At 34.6% G+C, this 20,697-nt stretch overlaps 1 protein-coding gene across 2 annotated transcripts in view; it reads left to right on the plus strand.

Moving 5' to 3' along the window:
• Positions 1–1,134: 1,134 nt before the first annotated feature.
• The window catches only part of PSMD14 (proteasome 26S subunit, non-ATPase 14), an 85,945-nt gene continuing 66,382 nt past the window's right edge, over positions 1,135–20,697 (plus strand). The window contains exons 1-4 of one of the 2 annotated variants that reach the window (XM_031451538.2): positions 1,135–1,341; positions 7,906–8,030; positions 10,315–10,366; positions 20,260–20,354. Coding sequence is in view for 1 of the 2 variants with exons in the window: in XM_010985579.3 (XP_010983881.1) it covers positions 10,319–10,366 (48 nt within the window). In the remaining variant the exon portion in view is untranslated. The remainder of the gene's footprint in view (positions 1,342–7,905; positions 8,031–10,314; positions 10,367–20,259; positions 20,355–20,697) is intronic. The other variant, XM_010985579.3, reaches the window with a different exon arrangement.

A 20,697-nucleotide genomic window follows, 5' to 3' on the forward strand; every position in this document is an offset into this window, starting at 1 on the left:
GGTAATTGCAGTATTCTAGGAAAAGAGCAAGGAAGGCTTGAATTAAGGTTGGTGTAGAGTGAGTGGAGAAAGGGGAGTGCAAAAGCTATTTTACAGATTAGACCTTTCATTATCTCCAGGGTGTTTAACTGGGAGGCCAGTGGGAACAGGTGAATCAGAGGGAAGGGTCTACTTTCAGGTCTGATTAGAGAAACTAGTTGGAGGAGGATGCGAATATCTACAAAAAAAGAGGCACAAGTCTGAGGGGAAACAAAGACATGGATCCAAATACAATTAATATTACCTATTATTAAAATAACATATATATATGTATGTATGTATGTATTTAGAGTGGTATCTTTCAATAGGAAATTCTATGTAATTGTGTCACTCAAATAGCTTTGGATTCAGATGCTGCAATCCGTCCTTTCCCTCCATCCAGTAAATTCCTCACCATTCTTGATTTAGGAATGCTTTAAAGATGCTAGTTATTTGAAACATACTGACAAAGTGGATGAACTCAGTAAACGTGCTGCCCTAAACAGAGCCTTATGAAGATGTGATATAAACTTGACAACAGTAAGTTATTTCTTGGGCGATTTTGCTCCCTTGGACATAAAATAGACGGTTTTACCGTTTGGCAAACGTTGTTTTCCTTGAAATCCAGACTTTGCAAAGCGGTAAAGACGAGAAGGTGGGTAGACTGCACTGTGGAAAAGAGCATCCGACAGATTTCCCCTCTTTTCACATCCCTCCCTTTTCTCTTCTGCTTCTCAGATGATGAAGTTAAGTTTAGTTTAAGTGAACTTTTTAGTTTTTAAGTAGGGCCGCGGTGAATACCAAAACGAAAAGGGGTTCCAGTCTTCTCACTCCTGGCATTCCACTGAACAGTCAGGCCCCTCCCGGGCTGCGCAGGCCGGCGCCCCAGACCTCCGCGCCCAGAAGTGTGGAGGAAAAGGCGGGGGCAGAAAGGGAGGACGTCGGAAGGGCGGGAGCGGTCCTGGCGCTAATTTCCGCCCCACCCTCCAAGCCGAGACTGGAGGAGTCGGCGGCCCGCGACGTCCGCCCGGGGCGCTCCTCCTGGGACGCCCGCCTGTCTCCCAGGTCGTCTCCAATTGGCCGTCAGGGGAACGGAAGCCGAAGCAGAGCAGTGAACCCGGAAGTGCTTCGCGGCGGAGGCCTGGGCGACTCTTTTGAATGGAATCGGGCTGATTCATCGCCGGTTCGCGGAGCCAGAGCCTGGCCGAGTCTGAGCTGCTGCTGCCGCTGTCACCGCCGCCGCTGCCGCTGCCGCTGCCTCTGCGTCACCGCTGCCGGCGGACAAGAGTCCAGACCGTAGCCTCCCGCCCCTCCTGCCTTCAGGTAAGACGGGGAAGGCAGGCCCCGGAGGTCCGCGGAGGCTGCCGCGCTAGGCCGCTGCCCGCCCCGTGCTTTCCTGAGTCACGTTGCCCAGCCGAGTTGCCACTCGGGGCCCGAGCGGCGAGGGTGGAGTCCAGGTTCCTTCGTCTTCCTCGCCGGCTACCCGGGTCTCTAAGTTAGGTCGGTATTTGGTCACTTGGCTTCCAGGCGTTTCTGCTCTGCTGAATTCAGAACATCTTGAGAACCTCTCCTCCCTATACTGGGAGAACCCTTGTTTTTGCCTCTGTTTGTCTGTGCTCTGTTGATAGTTGCCCCGTGTGTTGAAAAACTTCCCACCAGACAGTAAACAAGCACTAGAGAATACAATCAACTTTCCCGTTGAGTGCATGTTTGCTTTATCCCTTGTCCTAACCATAGGCCTTGACCCCTTTTCTCTTAGTGTTAGCTTTTCATCTCCCTTCGAAAACAAACAAAAACCTCAGAGATGCGGTGGTTTTTAACCTTGAAACTCTTCAAAACAAAGTGTAGTTCATTCCTGCTATGTCTTTTAACTTTCAGGTTGTTCCAATTGAGTAGTTGTTGCTGAATTGATTACATTTCCTGTTTTTAATAAAGTAGAAATCTGCTGCTGTGTGTTACTTCTCGGAACTTAATTTTCCTGGTGGCGTTACTTTGTGTCAGGTAAAAGAAGAAAGATGTAAACTTCTCGAAAAATTTTGTATATAAATCCAGTGACCAAAGAAAGATTCCTGAAATTAAAATGATAATCAAAAGTTGGTAAAAGATTTAATGGGAAAGGCAGGGAAAAGGCTTTAAAAATTAGCACAGAAATGTAGTTCTTGAGTGAAAAAATTTTTTTCACTGCTCACAAAAGTGTGTTTTTAGTGCTACTGACTTAATGTTTATGAGTAAGCAAGAAGACAGCTGCTGATAATGTTGAAATAACAAAAACTGAGTACAGTTTTAGTGGCGATGATTAGCATAATAGTGGCCTTGTCTTGTCGTATAAAGCTAGCAACTGGCTCATTTAAAGTTTAAATTATGTATGTTATAAACATATAAACTTAGTGGGTTATTGTGCATTTGAGGAGATTAAGATATGTAGCGGCTCAGAATTAACTACAAGATGCATTTAGTGAAGTTGTATTTAGTGAAAAGCCTGAACAGTGTCTTGAATTTGTCCCAGAACAAAATTACATCTGGCCAGCAGAAGAAAATTTGAAGTCGTGATCATTCAATGAAGCCGCACCTTTTGAGTTTGGGAGATTTTTTTCCCCTAGAGCCTGTTAAGCAATATTGCTGTACTAAGTGAAAAGCTGGATTTTAACCTGTCCGATATGGATTTATTCTATTTTTATACTTGTCTGTAAACCTTGTGTTTAGTATCTAGTTTCAGAACCCCTGTTTGAAAATCAGTAACAAGAAATAATTGTGCTTTTATTTAATTGCTTTCAATTTGATAGCAATGTTTGTTTCATCGGTCAGTGTCTATCTGTGAAAGCCTTACCTAAATACTCATGGTTTGTTACTCATGAACTTGTCATGTACCCTGTTTGTTGCACTCATTTGACATTCATGTTCTGTTTTATGGTATTTTAGTAGCCCCATCTGTAAAATGAGCACTGGGTTAAAAATCTCTTCTGGCTCTAAGATAATAATGGTAATAACAACAATGACAACATTGTTGAGTACCTGTGAATGTTTCAGGCACTGTATTAGGTGCTTTGTATTTTTTCTTACAACAGATTTACAAGGAAGATATTACCCTCATTTTATAGATAAGGTCTAAAGTCCAGAAGAGGGTAACTTGTTCCACATCATAGAGAGAGGGGAGGTGATGAAGCCAGGATTCAAATCTAGGTCTGATTGCCTCCAGAGCCTTTTTAGTTCCACACTGCTATCCCTTCACTTTATGTATTTTCCATGGGTTTATACCATGCCTCCCTAGGTAGATTGTAAGTTCTTTTCAGTGAAAGCCACAGAATTTCTTAGTGGCTCTATTTCTGTATCATCTTATATACAAGATAGTATTTAATAAATGTTTTACTTGAATACTGTAATTAGGAGATGGCACAAGAAGATATTTATGACAATTCTATCCTCACTGTTCTAAAGGGTTGGGGGGAGATGATGCTTCAAAATCCTACTTATATGATTAAGTTTAATGTTGACTCTATTTCTTCCATTGAAGAAAGCCCTTAAGAAAGTGAGAGAAAGAAATTTCTAATTACTTTCCATAAATCAGAGAGTACAGGAATTAAAAACACAGTGAGATCTCAAATATGGAGTAGTTAAAAAAGGAGTTAGCATCAATCTGAGAAGTAATAGAATTTAACTGCAGCATGGTTTGAGGAGTAAAAAATGAAAAATGAACTAGGTAACAGAATGATAAACCCAAACAGCTAAGGGCTTCATGATTTTGTTTGAATTTTGTGAATTATCGGACACCAGCATTCCTTGTGAAAAGGTTGAGAAGTTTAAGAAAAATTGTCACATTCCAAATCCAGATTAAGATAATTTTGAAGGATCTGTTTTTTAGGGTTATTCATGATTCCATATATTTTCTGTAAATATTTGAGAATTGATTTATTGTAATTCCAGCATGAACACCATGTCAGGTTCTGACTAGCTATTAACTCATTTGGGAGATGAAGAAGTTGAAAATCATTATCCTTTTGAAAGTACTGATACTTATTTTATACTGTTTTTACCAATTAGGATTCTAAACATGTATGACATAGTAGGCATAGTTATCTAATAATGTTTTAGTTAATCATACCATAAATGAGCTTTTGAGTCTTGTGCTTTTTGATAGGTGTAAAAATGGTTTAGATCCACAGACCTTTTGTATTGCTTTTATTTCTAAACATTGGAAGTATTCTCTTTTATGTTATATGAACCCCTTTGCTAAATTCTGCAAAGTGCAAGTCCCTCCTCTCCAGTGTGATTCATGTACTACTGTGAAATATGCCCAGTGATTTGAAATTCACTAAGTGGCAAACTATATGGGAAGAAGGATCTGTGTTGGATGATCCATAGCTATGTTCATAGGATGGTAGTGTTGATAAGAGCAGCTAGCAGTCATTGTTTACTCACTATATGCCAAGTAGTGTGTTAAATGTTGTTTGTGTTCATTGTCTTTAATTTTCTAAACAACTCTATGATGTGGACACTATCATTATCCCCATTTTGCAGATGAGGAAACTGAGGCTGAGAGAGGTAACTGACCCAGTGACACAGAGCTAATAATAAGTGTTAGACTCAGGATTTGAATCCTGGCACTTAGACTGCAGACTCATAGGTTTTAACCTCATGTATGAAGGAAAAAAGTCATCAGCATTTACCGTCTGGATCCAGTAGACCTTTTAAAATTTTTCACCTTTAAGTCATTTTATGAGTAATTTACAGAAATAAAATTAAAGGCATAGTAAAGAAAAAAAAAACTATATCAGAAATGTTAATAAAGTTTAAACATAGTGCATACCCATTTTTATTCCATATATTCCTGGTTTTAAAGGTATATATACCTGAAATGGACAACATTGTTTGAATGTAATTAAGTGCTTATCATTCATTATGCATGAACCTGGAACATACTCATCATGTAAAGATCAGTTTCACATTTTAAATACATCTCTAATAGACCCTAGCTTATTTTTTCCTATGGTTCTGCTTGCACTGGCAATATTTTGTATGTGTGTATGTGTGTTACAGTATGCATATCATAAATTTTACCATTTTAACTACTTTTAGGCATATGGTTCAGTGGCATTAAGTACCTTCACTTTGTTGTGCAGTCATCACCACCATCCATCGCCAGAACTTTTTCATCTTCTCTGATGCAGTCCTTTTGAAAACATAGCTTATAATTTTGTTGAAGAGGGGATGGCCATCATCTTTGTTCACAAAACAGTTTTATTTTTTGATTTATAAACACCAATTTATATAGTTATTCCAATGATTTTTAAAATTTCTACATTATTTCCTTTTATTCACCTTTGTGTACACTTCAGCATTTATCCACATATGAACGTATTATAAAAGAGAAAAGAATATGTTGCACACCTTTTTAGCAAAACGGGTTCTTATAAAATAGTGTGAGATAGAGTCCTTTTGAATACTAACTGGATGAGAATGTCATAGTTCCTTTTTGATCTTGGAACTATATTGTTCAGCTCATCAGTCTCTTAAAAAATAATTTATTGAGGTAAAGTTCACATAACATAAAATTAACCATTTTAAAGTGAACAGTTCAGTGTCATTTAGTATATTCACACTGTTATGCAGCTATCACCTTTGTCTAGTTCCAAAACATTTCCATTTTTCTAAAGTAAAAGCCCTGACCCATTAAGCAATTTTTACATTTTGTTCCACTCTCCCCAGCCTCTGGCAGTCACCAGTCTGCACTTTGTCTCTATAGATTTATATATTTTGGGTATTTCATATAAATGGAATCATACAATATGTGACCTTTTGTGCATGGCTTCTTTCACATAGCGTAATGTTTTGAGGTTCATCCACGTTGTAAATTGTATTAATATTTCATTTCTTTTTATGCCTGAATGATATTCCATATGTTCCATTGTATATATACATAGAATTTATTTACCTTTTCATCCTTTAATGGACATTTGGGCTGTTTCCACCTTTGGCTGTTCGCTGTTGTGAATAGTGATGCTATAAATATGCCTGTACATGTACTTGTTTTGAATACCTGTTTTTAGTTCTTTTGGATATATACCTAGGAATAGAATTTCTGGATAACATTGAACTTTTTGAAGAGTTCTCAAGCTGTTTCCAACACTCATTGGTTTTTAAGTTTGAGGAAATTGATCTACGATATTGTCAGTGGTCTGAGATTTTGTTTATACGAGTGGATTTAAACTGGGATGATTTTGCCCTCCCAGGGGACAATTGGCTATGTCTGCAGACTTTTTTTAATTGAAGTATTTGATTTAGTTGATTTATAATATTGTGTTAGTTTCAGGTGTACAGCATAGTGATTCAGATATATATGTATTCCAGATTAGTTTCCATTATAGTTTATTATAATATAATTGAATTGTGGGTTCCTGTGTTGTACAGCAAATCCTTATTGCTTATCTATTTTATGTACAGTCGTTTGTATCTGTTAACCCCATACTCCTAATTTATCCCCCCGCCCTGGTAACCATAAGTTTATTTTCAATGTTTGTGTCTGTTTTTGTTTTGTGTATAGATTCATTTGTATTTTTTAGATTCTACATATAAGTGATACCGTGTAATATTTGTCTTTGTCTGTCTGACTTACTTCACTTAGTATGACATACTCTAGGTCCATCTACGCTCCTGCAAATGGCAATACTTCATTCTTTTTATGGCTGAATATATTCCATTGTGTGTGTATAAACCATACCTTCTTTTCTGGAGGGAGGAGGTAATTAGGTTTATTTAATTAATTAATTTGTTTATTTTAACAGAGGTGTTGGGGATTGAACCCAGGACTTGTGCATGCTAAGCATGCATTCTACCACTGACCTAAACCTGCCCCCCTATATATACCACAACTTCTTAAACTAGTCATCTGTTGACGGGCATTTGGTTTATATCAATGTCTTGGCTATTGTAAGTAGTGCTGCTGTGACCATTGGGGTGCATGTATCTTTTTGAATTAGAGTTCTTATCTTTTTGGATATGTATATTTGGTTCTGAATGTCAGCTGGGGGGAAGAAACCTTGGCTTATATCATTTGTGTTGTTATCATTAGAAACTAGAGTTCTGTTAACTTATTTCTTTATATTCACTTTGTGATTCCCTAATAATTGTGAAACGTTTTTTCTCCTTTTTTCTCTGTCATTTCTCTCTTTTCCATTATGGAAGGAATATGAAAAATCTGAATTCTCAACTGTGTTCAATGAAAGCTAAAAAAAGACTGCAAAGATGATGTCTCTCGTCTTTTATATCTTTAAAAGATGAAGCAGTGCTTGGGGCAGCACAATAAAAACTGAAGGATGATGCAATAGCTATAATGTATTTCACTACTGCATCATTTGGGATTATCCTTGTTCTTCCATTTTCTTATTTTAGTCTTTTTTGGCATAGTTGGGAATAATTGATTAAGACATGACAAAGTGATTCCTAGGGTAATGAAATAACAAACTTTCAAGATACAGGAAGAGTAACCACTAAGATTCGATAATGTATTTTAGATTTGTAATAATGTGCAATTGAATGAATTTTGTTCTATTTGAAAAAATATTTTGTTCTATTTAAAAATAAATGAATTTTCTTTGTTCTTTGAAACACCTTTGAAAGACTAGAAGTCATGAAATGTCAGTCCTTACATAGAATTAGAACTGCTCAAAAAAGAAACTTCAGAAATAAAATTTGGATACAGGGTTAATCACTATGCTCCATAAAGTCCCAGGGATGGTATTTCACTCCATGCTTGGTATTTCATTCCACAGTGGTGATTAAAAATCAATTTTGATTTCTATTTTGTTTTTAAGAATTTTACTTCTTTTAAAGCTCTTGGCATATTACCCTGCTTAGTTCTCAGAGTAATTATATCTTATTAATTTTTTTTAGGAGAGAGAAAACAAACTTGGGAAAAGTTATACCTGCCAGTATTAGCAAGAGCTTGAGTTAAGAAGAAATTTGTCAAACTCAAGAAATTGAAGCTTAACACCACAAGAGTTGTAGTTCCTGACCAGGTGAGAATTAAGAATGTATTTTACTTTTACCTGTTCTTTCAGGATATGTTATAAAGATGCTATGAAAATGTTTTTTTTTTTTTAACACACATCAGATTATAAATATGTGGTAGATAACCAGATTTAAGGGCCCATTAAAGTCAGATAACTAGCATTTTTGTTCTTGTTTGCTTTCTATAATTTTTTTAAGTAGTGTGATTTAGAACATTTATCAGTGTTTCATTTTCAAATGTTAGCATTTTTATTAAACCTGATTATCTTACCTTAAATGTTTTAGTTTGTTAAATATTTTTTCCTGTTTGCTGAGACATCTAATTTTGCTAAAAACACAGATTTGACCTGCCAGATTTTCTTTCCCTCTGCTCCCCACATTGCTCATGTATATTCACAGCATCTGGAGTCTGTGTAAAGTCATCAGAAACAACACAGGGGGAACAGATAAACTGAACACAGCTGGGAATTGACTTTGGCCTGGAATATATAATGTCTAAAGTTTTTTTTTCCATGGTTCTTTATGTTTATAAGCTTGAACCTGGTCCAGAAGAATTTGGGGGGAGAGGTAATATATTGTAGAGAAATAAATGTCTTATATTTTAAAATACACAGGGTTTTATGTTTGTTTTCTTCAGTCTATAGCCTTTAAAAAAGTGCTATGTATTGAATGCCATGTTTGAATTGAGGGATTTTAATGAGCATTTGATGGAGATTGTATTTGCAAATGTTGCTATTGGGAGGATGAGTTGAGGTTGTAGAGTGGAAATTTTGTCTGGACTATCAAGTTTTCTTATGTGCCTTTTTATTTTTTAAAATGAGTTTATCCATTGTCAGTCTCACAAACTTGCGAAGTGAAACAAACCAAACAAAAAGTATATTATTTATGTAAAATCCAAAAACAGTAGAAGTAATCTATGCCGTTAGAAGTTGTAATTCTACTTTTGCAGGGTGGTGGGAAGCAGGTGTGAGAGGTTCTTAGGTGCTGGTAAGTTTTTCTCTCTTCATCTAGGTGGTTATGGTGGTGTGTTCACCTTGTGCAGATTCTATGACTGTATCATTTGTGTACTTTTCTAAATGTGGACTTGAATAAAGTTTACAACATTAACAGTGTTACATAGTCCCAAGATTAAATTGTTAGCAGGATTCACCGAACATGATTAGTCAGTAATGTAATGATGTAATGTATTGAGTTTATTGAGTTTTGGTTTGCATAGCAGTGCTAACTAGTAAAACATCATGGACAAATGACTAAACTAATCTGTTAGCACTTAAGTTAGAATATGATTTGTAGTAATACCATTTTCCAAAGTATTCACTTAGGAAGAAGAGGAATTTTAAGGCATAGTAGCAATTTTCAAGTAGAAAAAAATGCATCGTTTTCATGTTTAAAGTATTTAGTTGTACTGGAATTAATTTTTATAATCTGATTAATCTTTCTGTGTATTTGAGGCCATGTTAGTACCTTTGCTACTTCTTTCCTTTGATTTCTTCTGTAAATTTTTCAAGCTTATGAGAATGTCTTTTGTAGTTCCTGTCATAAAAAACAAATCAGATTGATATTTCAAAGTTAATCTGCTTTGTGTTGATTAATTCTAAAATTATGATTGAGAACAGTAGCTGAATTTCCTTAGTGAAAAAGGTGTATATCTTCACAGTATCTGAAATAATACAAAATATCTGTGTGGGTTCTAGAGCCCTATCTTAATGCATTTAATGTTTATAATATTTCTTTTAGTATAATGAGTTCATTTTTTAAGTCTTTGATGCTAATTCAGAGATCCATAATCTGCTCACAATGTCTTTCACATGTAGTTTTGATGATAACTGACAAGCTGTAAGTTAATTAGCACAGAACTTACTAATGAGGATGTTAAAATTTAATTTAAAAGTGAGGATTTTTATTTGTACACTCTGGACAAATTGAAGGAAATTCAATCATATGTATGATAAGCATTTCAGGCACTTTTTCTTCATTCAGGTACTTTATTAGATAACAATAAGAAAATATAATTAACTTAATGATAGCAAAGTTTTGAAAGTATGCTAAGATTGCTTGTCTTTAAAACTGGGGATAACCCAAAACCAAAGCAGTAAAATAAGGTCTGTTAATTAGCATGGAAGACAGCTTCTTGAATTAATATGTGGTGTTAATTAACAGGAAGTCTGATGTTGTGTTGTAATTACCACCAATATTTTTGACATACTGAGTGACTGAAGGTGAATTATATAGATAGCAATTGAGTAAACACTTTTGTGCTTAGGAACGTTTTCCTTTGTTTCTGTCTTCTAGAAATATGGACAGACTTCTTCGACTTGGAGGAGGTATGCCTGGACTGGGCCAGGTTAGTATATAGAATCTAAGTAGTTCTTTGTGTGTAAACTACAAGCCTTTTACTAGTTATCCAAAGAGAAGGAAATCGGTCCCAAGAAAATCACGTCACAGATAACCTTATGGTAAGAAGGTTCCCTTGCTGCTCGTTGCTGTGTTGCAACACTAAATAACATGTGGAGAATATTTTCTACTATCTTAATTTAATTTTCTCCTAGGAATAAGAATTTTCTCTGTTTGCTTTGATTTAAACGTTTGGGATTATCAAACTTGCCTTTTGGTTTAAAGAAGACTCAAAATATCTTATTTCTGGGTTTACAATGTAGACTTTAAAGGTAACACATGAAAAAGTAAAAATGGCAAGATCCAGAAAACCGACCTGTAGAATGTTTGTATGAACAGTCTTAATGCTGATAAATTCCTTCGAGTAACTATATACATAGATAAATTAAAAACTAGTACGTCTTTTTTCTTTGAATTTGGTGAATATGGTTTCTTTTACATTCTTATTAAAATAAAATGAATTTTCAGTTGTTTTAATGTTACCATTTATCTTATTCCATGCTGTTGGGCAAAGGGCCTCCAGATAGATTTCTGTCTCAGGAGATTCTGCCTGCTTTCAGGTAAAGAAGAAATTTCTGCCTCTTTTGAGTTCTACACTGATTATCTTTCTAGTCCTCCATTCACAGAACAGATGACTATGTGTTGTTCCTTTCCTGAGACTTTTATGTAATATATTGTTTTATGTGCAAATTTTGGTATAGTATTTTTATAACCACCTTTAGGACCCTTTTAGTTGCCAGGTTCCTTCTATTTCCATGATACTATCAATGACTTTGCTTTCCTTTATTCAAAGTAGTTCAATATTTTGTGTAAGAAATAGTTTTGTTTGATATTTCATGAAAATTTCAATGTTTTGTAGGCACTTTTACAAGAATTCTTTGATTAGGTCTATCTGGTTTGTGACTAATAAACCTTTTCCTATTAGAAAGTCGAACTGATTTTGTGATTCTGTATCACATCCTTGCATAGACTTCAGTTATTTTTCATTTACTCTTGCTAGTTTTGGATATTTCTCGCATTCCTTTACTGTAACCATGTTTCTTCATGATTTTTCATTTTGTAAGATCGGTATAATACATTCTCTTAAGAGGCTTAAGCCATTCTGGCCTTGACCTAGTAACGCTGCTTCCATACTTTTGTAAGTATTCTGAATAGCTTCTAGAATTTCTCTAATTCATTCTGAAATTAGCAATAACAATGTTAAGACATATAAGAATATGAGAAGTGAACTGAGGTGGTATATAGATGCTGCACATTGAATTGCAAATTATAGGTACAGGTGTTGTCTTAGTGGAATTCTAAGGGAAGTTGCATCAAAATTAAATTCCAAAGTAACTTTTAAGTATTAGATGCAATAAATTATATATCCATGCTGGGAAATTGCTAGACATGAAGTAATGGTTTTACTGACCACAGATTGAGTTACATCAAATCTAAATGACCACTGCAAACCTTTGCATTAAGTGGAAAACTAAGTGTTGGTTCAGTAAGCTGTCCTTGTTTTCTGATAATTTAATCAACCGTGTGTGCTCAGTTTGTGTTCTTACTTGAACTTAAAAAATGTTGCTTGAGAATCTGTTATTTCATGTATGTGTTTCATCTTCCCAATTAAATGACAAATGCTCAACAGAATATTTTATGGGATTCTTATTTCTGTGATACCTCCTTTATCAAATACTAGGAGTTCAATGAGTAAATTTTTTTCTTAAAATTTTATTTTACTCTTGTTCTAAACCAATTTGATGAACAGATAAAGATGTTACTTCTACAACATGAAATGTAAAGTTTTTCTAATAAACAGGCAGGAAATATTAAGTGTACTGTTTATTTTTAATAAGTCTAAGATGTTTGGATTGATAATAGCTTCTCTTTCCATTTCATAATGCATAGGAGCCAATAAAAATAGGAGAGGAGATATAGTTGTTTTACCCCTCCAAAAATCAGTGGAAAATACTATGTTACCATATAATGGAAAAGACAGAATTTCCTCATAAATAGGGGCAGGTTACTTGCTGTTAAGTTTGCATATGGCCCTTTTAAAACATGGGAATGGTAGTAAAACAGGGTTTTCCATCCATTCTAATGACTCTTAACTTTCTTTGAATAGCAATGACCTTTCTCTTTTCTGTGGTTAATCCTTCCACTTATTCTCTTGAAACCGTGCTCATCTCTACTGACCCCTCTCTCTGCCTACAAAGATGTTTAAGTGTCCTGTATCCAAAAACCAATAAAACTTCACTGTATGCTGCTATTAAATCTTTTCTTCCATTTATGTCCAGAACTTCTGAAATAATAGCATATACTCACATGTTCTACCTCCTTAATATCCATTGACCCTCATGAGATTGTATTCTGGACTCCTCCTCCATTACTGTACTGGAATTGCTCAAAATTGCCAAGTTTATTGGCCTACTTTTTGTTCTCTTTTCACTAGACTTTAATATATACATTGTTTATAATGTCTTTCTTAAAACTTTCTCTTCTGTTAGCTTTATCATGGTACTTTTTCCTAGTTCTTCATTATGATGTGCATGCCTATACAACAACTTGAAGTATTATTTTTTTTAATACTGCATTTTAAAATGTTAATACTTGAACAGTGGCAGGCCAAAATCATTGAGTCTGTCCACAAGCCCCTACTTTAATATAACTTATCAGTAGTTTGAAGCAGAAGCAGATGTTATAATAGAACAATTAAGATTGTATGCTTAGCATGCACGAGGTCCTGGGTTCAATCCCCAGTGCCTCCATTAAAATAAATAAATAAACAAACAGACAAACAAACAAACAAACCTAATGACCTGGGGGGTAGGGTATAGCTCGGTGGTAGAGCACATGCTTAGCACACACAAGGTCCTGGGTTCAATCCCAGTGCCTCCATTAAAATAAATAAATAAATGAAGGAAGAGAGAAAGATAGATAGATTTGTGAACTAATAGCTTTATATTTCATTGTGTTTTTTAATTTACTTTGCTAAAGTGCTTACAAACTTGAAATTACTGAAAGATGTGAGATGATTGTATTAAAAGCATTTACTGCTGTAGGTTGACTGCTTGATTGTCTTTGTAACTATCTCACCTTAGGTCTTGGCAACTAAACTATTTCCAAAAACAGTCAAGACTAAACCCAAGAGATGGGCATAGCCAAAGCATAGTCTCTAGTCTCTTTTAAAAATTTAAGTCTCTGGGTCTATTTTAGCTTGAGAAAGAGTCAAGGTAAGCTTAAAAGTAAATGAACCTTAAATAAAATGTCAGTGTCATTTATTATCTTGTCTTGTATTTGAATTCTGTAGGCGAATATTTTGAGTTTTGTGTGTTGGGTGTTAGGCTGTAGGGAATACCAGGGTAAACAAGAACATTGCTACTTAATCTTATATTCTAGTAGACACACTGCAGTTATGTTTTAAGTGCCTGGCACGTATTGACTACTTTGAGGGAATACTAGTGCTCATTATAAATAATGTGAATTATAAGTATAGTGGATGTGGAGTTTAATTTTTTCCACAAAAAGGGAAAGTGAGACTGAATTGAGGAAATGAAGCTTGAGCTAAATTTTGGAGTATGGCCAAGATGTATTCAGAAAGGAGAGAGAATAGGCAGGAATAGGCGATGTGAGGGGGAATAATGGGAAAAGAAGCTGGTAAAGGAGTTTGGAGTAGACTATAAACGGTGTTGAATGTCATTGTTAGTGATTTTTACTTTTTTTTTCCCATAGATGTTATACTTTCATGATGTTTTTTAAGCAGTGTTGTGAGATAAATCTGTCTGTGTTTTTGAAAAATAATTCTAGTGGTAGTTTGGAGATAGGTAGAATGAAAGAGTTTGAAGGCAGGGTCTTCAATTATTTCAAATATTTCTGACTTCTAACCTTCTAGGAACATAATAGGATTATACTCTTTTCATCATTCTTGAAATTAGCCTGCTCATGATTTTGTTTTGGCCAATGGAATGTGAGTTGGAAATTAACCAGTCACTTTTGTGTAGAAACTTTAAGAATCAGTGCGTGCTTTGCCGACCCTGATAATTAAGGAAACATGGAAATGGACTCTCTCTTAACTGTGTCCCTGCAAGAGAGTGACATACAATCTGCAAGTCAGAAATCCTGTGATTTTTGTGTGAAGTTCCCTATTTTTCTAGTGTCTGGTTTTTAAGAAACATGTATAGGCCAAACTAAGCACAAACTGAAAACACATGTGTTCTCCGTAAGTTATCAGTTTGTATCTTTCTAACACAGACCCAGTAATTTCCAGATGGAAAAATAAGGGAAAATACTGTAGGTTAGTGTTCAGAGAAGACTTTCTGAAAGTGGTGAGATGTAAGCTACATTTTGAAGGATTATTTCAGGTGGCTAGCCTTAAGAAAATAACTTTATTAATTGGATATGCTCTATTTTATTTGTTGTAACTCTCAAGTCCACACAGTATATGGATTTTGTATATATAATATAACCAGCAACTATTTTTCTGAATTCTGTTATGAGTCTTGGAGTAGAAATGTTTTTTTCCAATTATTTGTCCTTTAAGTTTTGGTCTAATGTTTTATAGAAAGGGTTAATTTTATATAGTAATGTGGGAAAATGATTGGGATAAATGAAGAAACAGTACCATTTTCATGGATGATGAGTCTCAATACCACGTGCCAATTCTCTCCAATTAATCATAAATTTAATGCAGTTCTAATAGAAATACCAATCAGAATTTTCAGGAATTAGAAAGCTGATTCTTAAATTCATATAGGAGAAAACAATCTAAGAATAGCAAAGAAAGTCTTAGGAAGGAAAAAGAAACTGCCAAATGTCAAAATATATTTTCATGTTTTGTTGACTCAAGTAATGCTATACTGGTATACAGGTAGTCAGGTAGATCAGTATAGTCAAATAGAAAGCCCAGAAATAAACTCATGCATATATGAGAACTTGATTATGGTATTAAAAGTTAGTGGGAAAGGGGAGGCCTGTTCATTAAATGATACTGAAGCAATTGGCTTTCTTTATGGGGGGGGAATGAGTATTAGATTCCTACCTTATTCTGTGTTCAAAAAATGTATACCATACAGACTGAAGACCTGACTGTGAAAATTAATCTTTGTAGTATTGGAAGACACACACATTAGGATGGCTGTTATCCAAAAAAAAAGTAGGAAATAACAACTGTTGGTGAGGATGTAGAGAAACCCTTGTGCATTGCTAGTAGGAATGTAAAATTGTGTGGCCTCTGTGGAAAATGGTATGGTGGTTCTTCAAAAAATTAAACAAAATTACCATATGAGCCACCAATTCCATGTCTGGGTACATACCCCAAAGAACTGAAAGTAGGGAACTGAGACAGGTATTTGTACATCAATGTTCATAGCAACATTATTTGCAAAAGCCAAAAAGTAAAAGCAATCTGTATTTATTGATGACTGAATGGATAAGCAAAATGTGGTGTATTAATACTATGGGTTATTTATTATTCAGTCTTAAAAAGTAAGGAAATTCTGGCATATGCTACAGCATCAGTGAACCTTGAAGACATGCTAGTGAAAGAAGCGAATCTCAAAGGGACAAATATTTTATGATTCCACTTAAGTGAGGTACTAGATTAGTCAGATTCTTAGAGACAAAAAGTAGAATGGTGGTTGTCAAGAATTGGGGGATGTAGTAGAATGAGAAGTTAGTGTTCAGTGGTACAGAGTTTCAGTTTGGGAAAATGAAACCACTAGACATAGATGGTGGTGATGGTTGCATGACATTGTGAATGTCCTTAATGCCACAGAACTGTCCAGTTAAATATGGATAAAATGGTCAATTTTATGTTATATATATTTTACCACAATAAAACTTCAATTACCATATCTTTAAAATGAGAGTAATAATACTTTATTCGGATGATTCTTAAAAGGATTAAATAAACTAACATGTGGCCATATCAGACACACAGTAGATAGCCCCCAAAAATATTTTTTGGAAGAAAATTTAATCTTTATGACCTCAAAATAGGATAGCATAACTCAAAAGAAAAGATTGGTAATTGGATTACCTCAATACATTACTAATTCTTGTCCCAAGAAAGACAATAGAAACAAACTTAAAAGACAAGTGATGGAGAGGAGATATTTGCAGTAGGTTCATCCATGACACATTTAAATCAAGACACACACAGCACATATAAATCAGAAAGACAAAAAAAGGTCTCAGAAAAAAAAGATCATGAAATGATAATCAGTAGAACAGGAATTGCCAACAAGCATATGAAAAGATACTCAATCTCACTGTTATATCAGAGAAATGAAAATTAAAACAGGTATTAGATTTTTTTAAACAAATTCTCTCATTTTAAGTGTTAATGAAGATTTGAGGAAGCCAAAATTCTCATGTAAGCTTTTTTCCCTTAGGGTGGGTGTGAGTGTGGCACTTTGGATTTTTGAAAAATTGCAAAGTATTTAAATGTCTATCTGTGCCAAAATGCCTTATAATGGAATATTATGCAGCAGTTAAAATGATCTCGATTCTGTATCTCAATATGCATAATAGACTTTACAAACATATTAAGATAAAAATTTAGGTTGTAGATATATGCATATAATATGAAATCATGCTAATTTTAAAAACATAAAATATCATTTTTAAGGGCATGTAACCCTTGAGTAAAAGTATTAACACGTTCTGTAGCAGCACTTTTTAGTAGAACTTTCTGTAAGGAAAGAAATGTTCCATATCTGTTCTGTCTAATACAGTAGCTACTATCCACATGTGGCTGTTAAGCCCTTGAAATGTGACTGGAGCAACTGAAGAACTGAATTTTAAATTTTATTTAATTTTAATTTTAATTGATTTAAGTGTTACAGCCACATATAACTGTTCCACGAGATGTGCCTAGTGTGATGGAAGAACTGAATTTTTAATTATATTTAAATTTAAGTAGTCACATGTAATTAATGGCTCCCATATTGTAAATCACAAGCCTGGATAACCCACACCAAATTCATTAGAAGGGAGGGAGGCAAAAATAACTTCCACTTCATGTATGATGTTCTCTCTTTTTAAAAAACAAAAAGACTGAAGCAAACAAAACAAAGCAAAACAGGTCAATGCATAACATTAAATAACATTTTCCTTTAGTAAAACTTTTTTTAAAAGCTGCCAAGTAAAACAAAGCCAGAAATTCATTTAAATTTATTTTTCGGAACTTTTTTTCTTGCCTTACTTAGGCATTCCATATTCTCCCCTAGTCTTAGAGTTGAAGAGAATGATAGTATATAGGTTGCCAGAGACTATCCTGCAGGGCCTTGTAGAAAATTCTCTTCTGAGTGAGTTGAGAAGTTGTTAGAAATTTTTGAGCAAAGGAGTGATGCTCATCAGACTTCCATTTTTAAAGAACCTCGATATTCTGGAAATGAGACTTAAGGCAAGAATGGAAGTGGAGATAAGAAACTATTACCATACTGTTTTAAAATAAATTACAGATTATGATGTTTTATTTTTATTGTGTATTTATCTGCTAGAGAGATTCTGATGTGGCTTCAGCCAACATAGATTAATGTGTACAATTAATCTTTACACCTGTCACATTTGAAATAAAACTTTTATTTACTGCTGGTGCAGTAGCATGAAAATGGGCAAAGCGTTTAGTTTTACAAAAGGATTTTTATGAGTTCTCTTTGTATTCCTTGAGCTCTTTAACTTGTCTGTGTCACAGTTTTTACATACTGATGGATGCTTCTGTTTACCTTTTTCCCTATTTGATTCTTTAAGTATTTATCCTGAGGTGATCCTCTGAGCATTTACAAAGAGCCATTCTTAACATTGGTAGAATGATTTGGCCATTTTTCTTCCTCTTAAGAAGTAGGGAAGGGTCAAGAAATTTGAATTGTTTTATTTCTTTGCTTAACTACAAATGAACAGTGATTTTGCTTTAGAAACAAAGCAGAAATACAAAATGCTCTTTTTTTTTATTTGCTGTTGTCATGTAATTTATTATTTTAAAAAGTATACTTCCTAATTATTGATGTACTTGAGCTGATGTTTCTACTATAGAAAATTTAAGAAAGAGGTCAGGTCAAAAGCAGGCTAATTAGAGCTTATTCTTTCTAGGTGTCATTGTAGTATAATTCTTCTGAAGAGATATTAAACCCTATGAAATATGTGGTGCTCCTGAGAAGTCTCAGATCTATTCTTGAGAGTTCTCAAGTGAAAGGGAAACAGATTTCTGGTGGGTGCATTGCAGTTAATCGGTGTTACTTTGAACATTCTAGTTGTGACTGGTCTTTCAAGGGGAAGGGTCTTTGACACTTTGGAATGTAAAATTTCTGTTTTGATATGAAATTACTATACATGACTTTGCTTGCATTCTTTAGAACATAAGGGGAGCAGTGATGTGTTTTCAGTTACAGCGAAATTGTCTTCCAAAATTAATCGCATTCTGATGAAATAGAAAATCGAAATTATGAGAAAAAATGAAATGTTAAGATTTTAAATTGAAGTCAAGGATGGATCTATGACATCTGGTACTGCTTTTGGTAGAAAGGGTATATGGGATGAGAAATAAGTTAGAAGATAACCTTTGTCTAATATAGGAAGCTAAGGTATTGCAGTATAACCTCAATATTCCAAATGTATGGGATATTATAATCATGAAAATCCAAACTATGTCTTTTCCTTCCCTACCCTCAACATTGTTTTACATGTTTGTTTTACTGGTAACATTGCTCATTTGGCACACTGATGTTTGGGTTTCCTATCTTAAACTTGTGTAACATAATTTCTAATTTTTTCAGTTCATATTATCATTTGGACACTTCTTTAAATATGATACTCATTCAAAGTCTGGGCAAACATGGCTGATGTTCTCTCCCACAACACACATTCAGGGTGGTTCTTTGTGGGTTGTTATTTGAGTTGAGTGCCCTGGAAGCATGCCGCCAGAGCAGGGCAGTGGTCTCTACCGGGCAGCCTCCCTATGCTGCTTTTCAGACTCTTGCCAGCGATTTCACAGGCTCTCCCCTCTAGGAGACTGTATGCCTGTGTTGGGCACAATGGGAGGACTTGGGGACAATTAAGAGTAATGACTATGATAGTTATACTTTTCTTTATTTCTTTTATTTTTAAATGTATGTGCATTTCCTCTCTTTACTTGATTACATTCTTTTCTGCCTGTATCTATCTGTTCATTATTAGTTCTTTATTCCTTTGTGTTGTAAACACCAGAGCCTGAGTAATTGGAAGAAAATGCTTATCAGAAGTGGTTAGTAGAATAATAAAATCTAGTTTTGGAAAAGCACCCCTTTCTGTTTTATAGAAAAGATACTCTTACTTCATGGGAAACTATTTTATTACCTAGTAAAATACACTTTTGTTACTGTCATATGGCTATATATCATTGTAGGGCGATAATTTTGATTTCACTTTACACCTAGCTCCACAGTTTCTTGCTACTGTTTCCTTCCCACTTGCAGGCTCTTGTTACTATGTACATTTCCTTATTTCTATCTTATAGACTACTTGAGGTCTTCAGATATTTTATAGCTCAGTCTTTCTACAAGGCTCTTCCCTGGGGACTTTTCTGGGGGCTTTGAAAATTGTGGCAATATAGGAAGATAGCCAGGTACTCTGAATAGGGAATGTAAGTTTTAGTGGGATCTGGAGCAAATGTATGCATCTGTAAAGAGAACCTATGTATTTTGACAGTTGTATCAGATTCCTCTCTAGAATTTATAGAAGTGGGATGAGGAAAGGGATGAGAGGCAAATGGACGAATGCTGAGGGCTCCCATGTTTTAATGTGAGATGTTCTGTGTATTTAATCTCCTCATTTAATCCTCACAACAATCCTATATGGGTAGGGATAATTATTTCCATGTTATAGGGTCAAGTCACGGAACTAACAAGAAGTGGAGCTAGAGTTGGAACACAAGTCTTTCTGATGCCAAAGCCTATTCTACATCAACAACATGTTCTCAGGTAGATAATATCTATAATGTTGTCACTGGCTACTTGCTTCATAAACTGAAAAATCTTAAACAGTCTGGAAATTTTTATTGCAAAATATAGGTGAAGAGTAAGACATTTGCTTTAAAAATTTTTAGGAAACCGAAGTATTTGAGGGTTTTTTCCCCCTTTATTCTGACATGTAGTACTTGATCTATGTTTTGAAAATATTTAAGGAATGAATAAAAATTTCATTCATTTCATTCCCTATGATAATGCATATCTTGATGTATTTATGAAACAGAGGAAACAAAAGTACAACTTTTTAAAGAAGGTTTATATATCTTACTCTTTTTAGTTTATAAAACATTTTCCT

The sequence above is a fragment of the Camelus dromedarius genome, chromosome 4 (genome assembly GCF_036321535.1).
Source record: "Camelus dromedarius isolate mCamDro1 chromosome 4, mCamDro1.pat, whole genome shotgun sequence".
NCBI lineage: Eukaryota > Metazoa > Chordata > Mammalia > Artiodactyla > Camelidae > Camelus > Camelus dromedarius.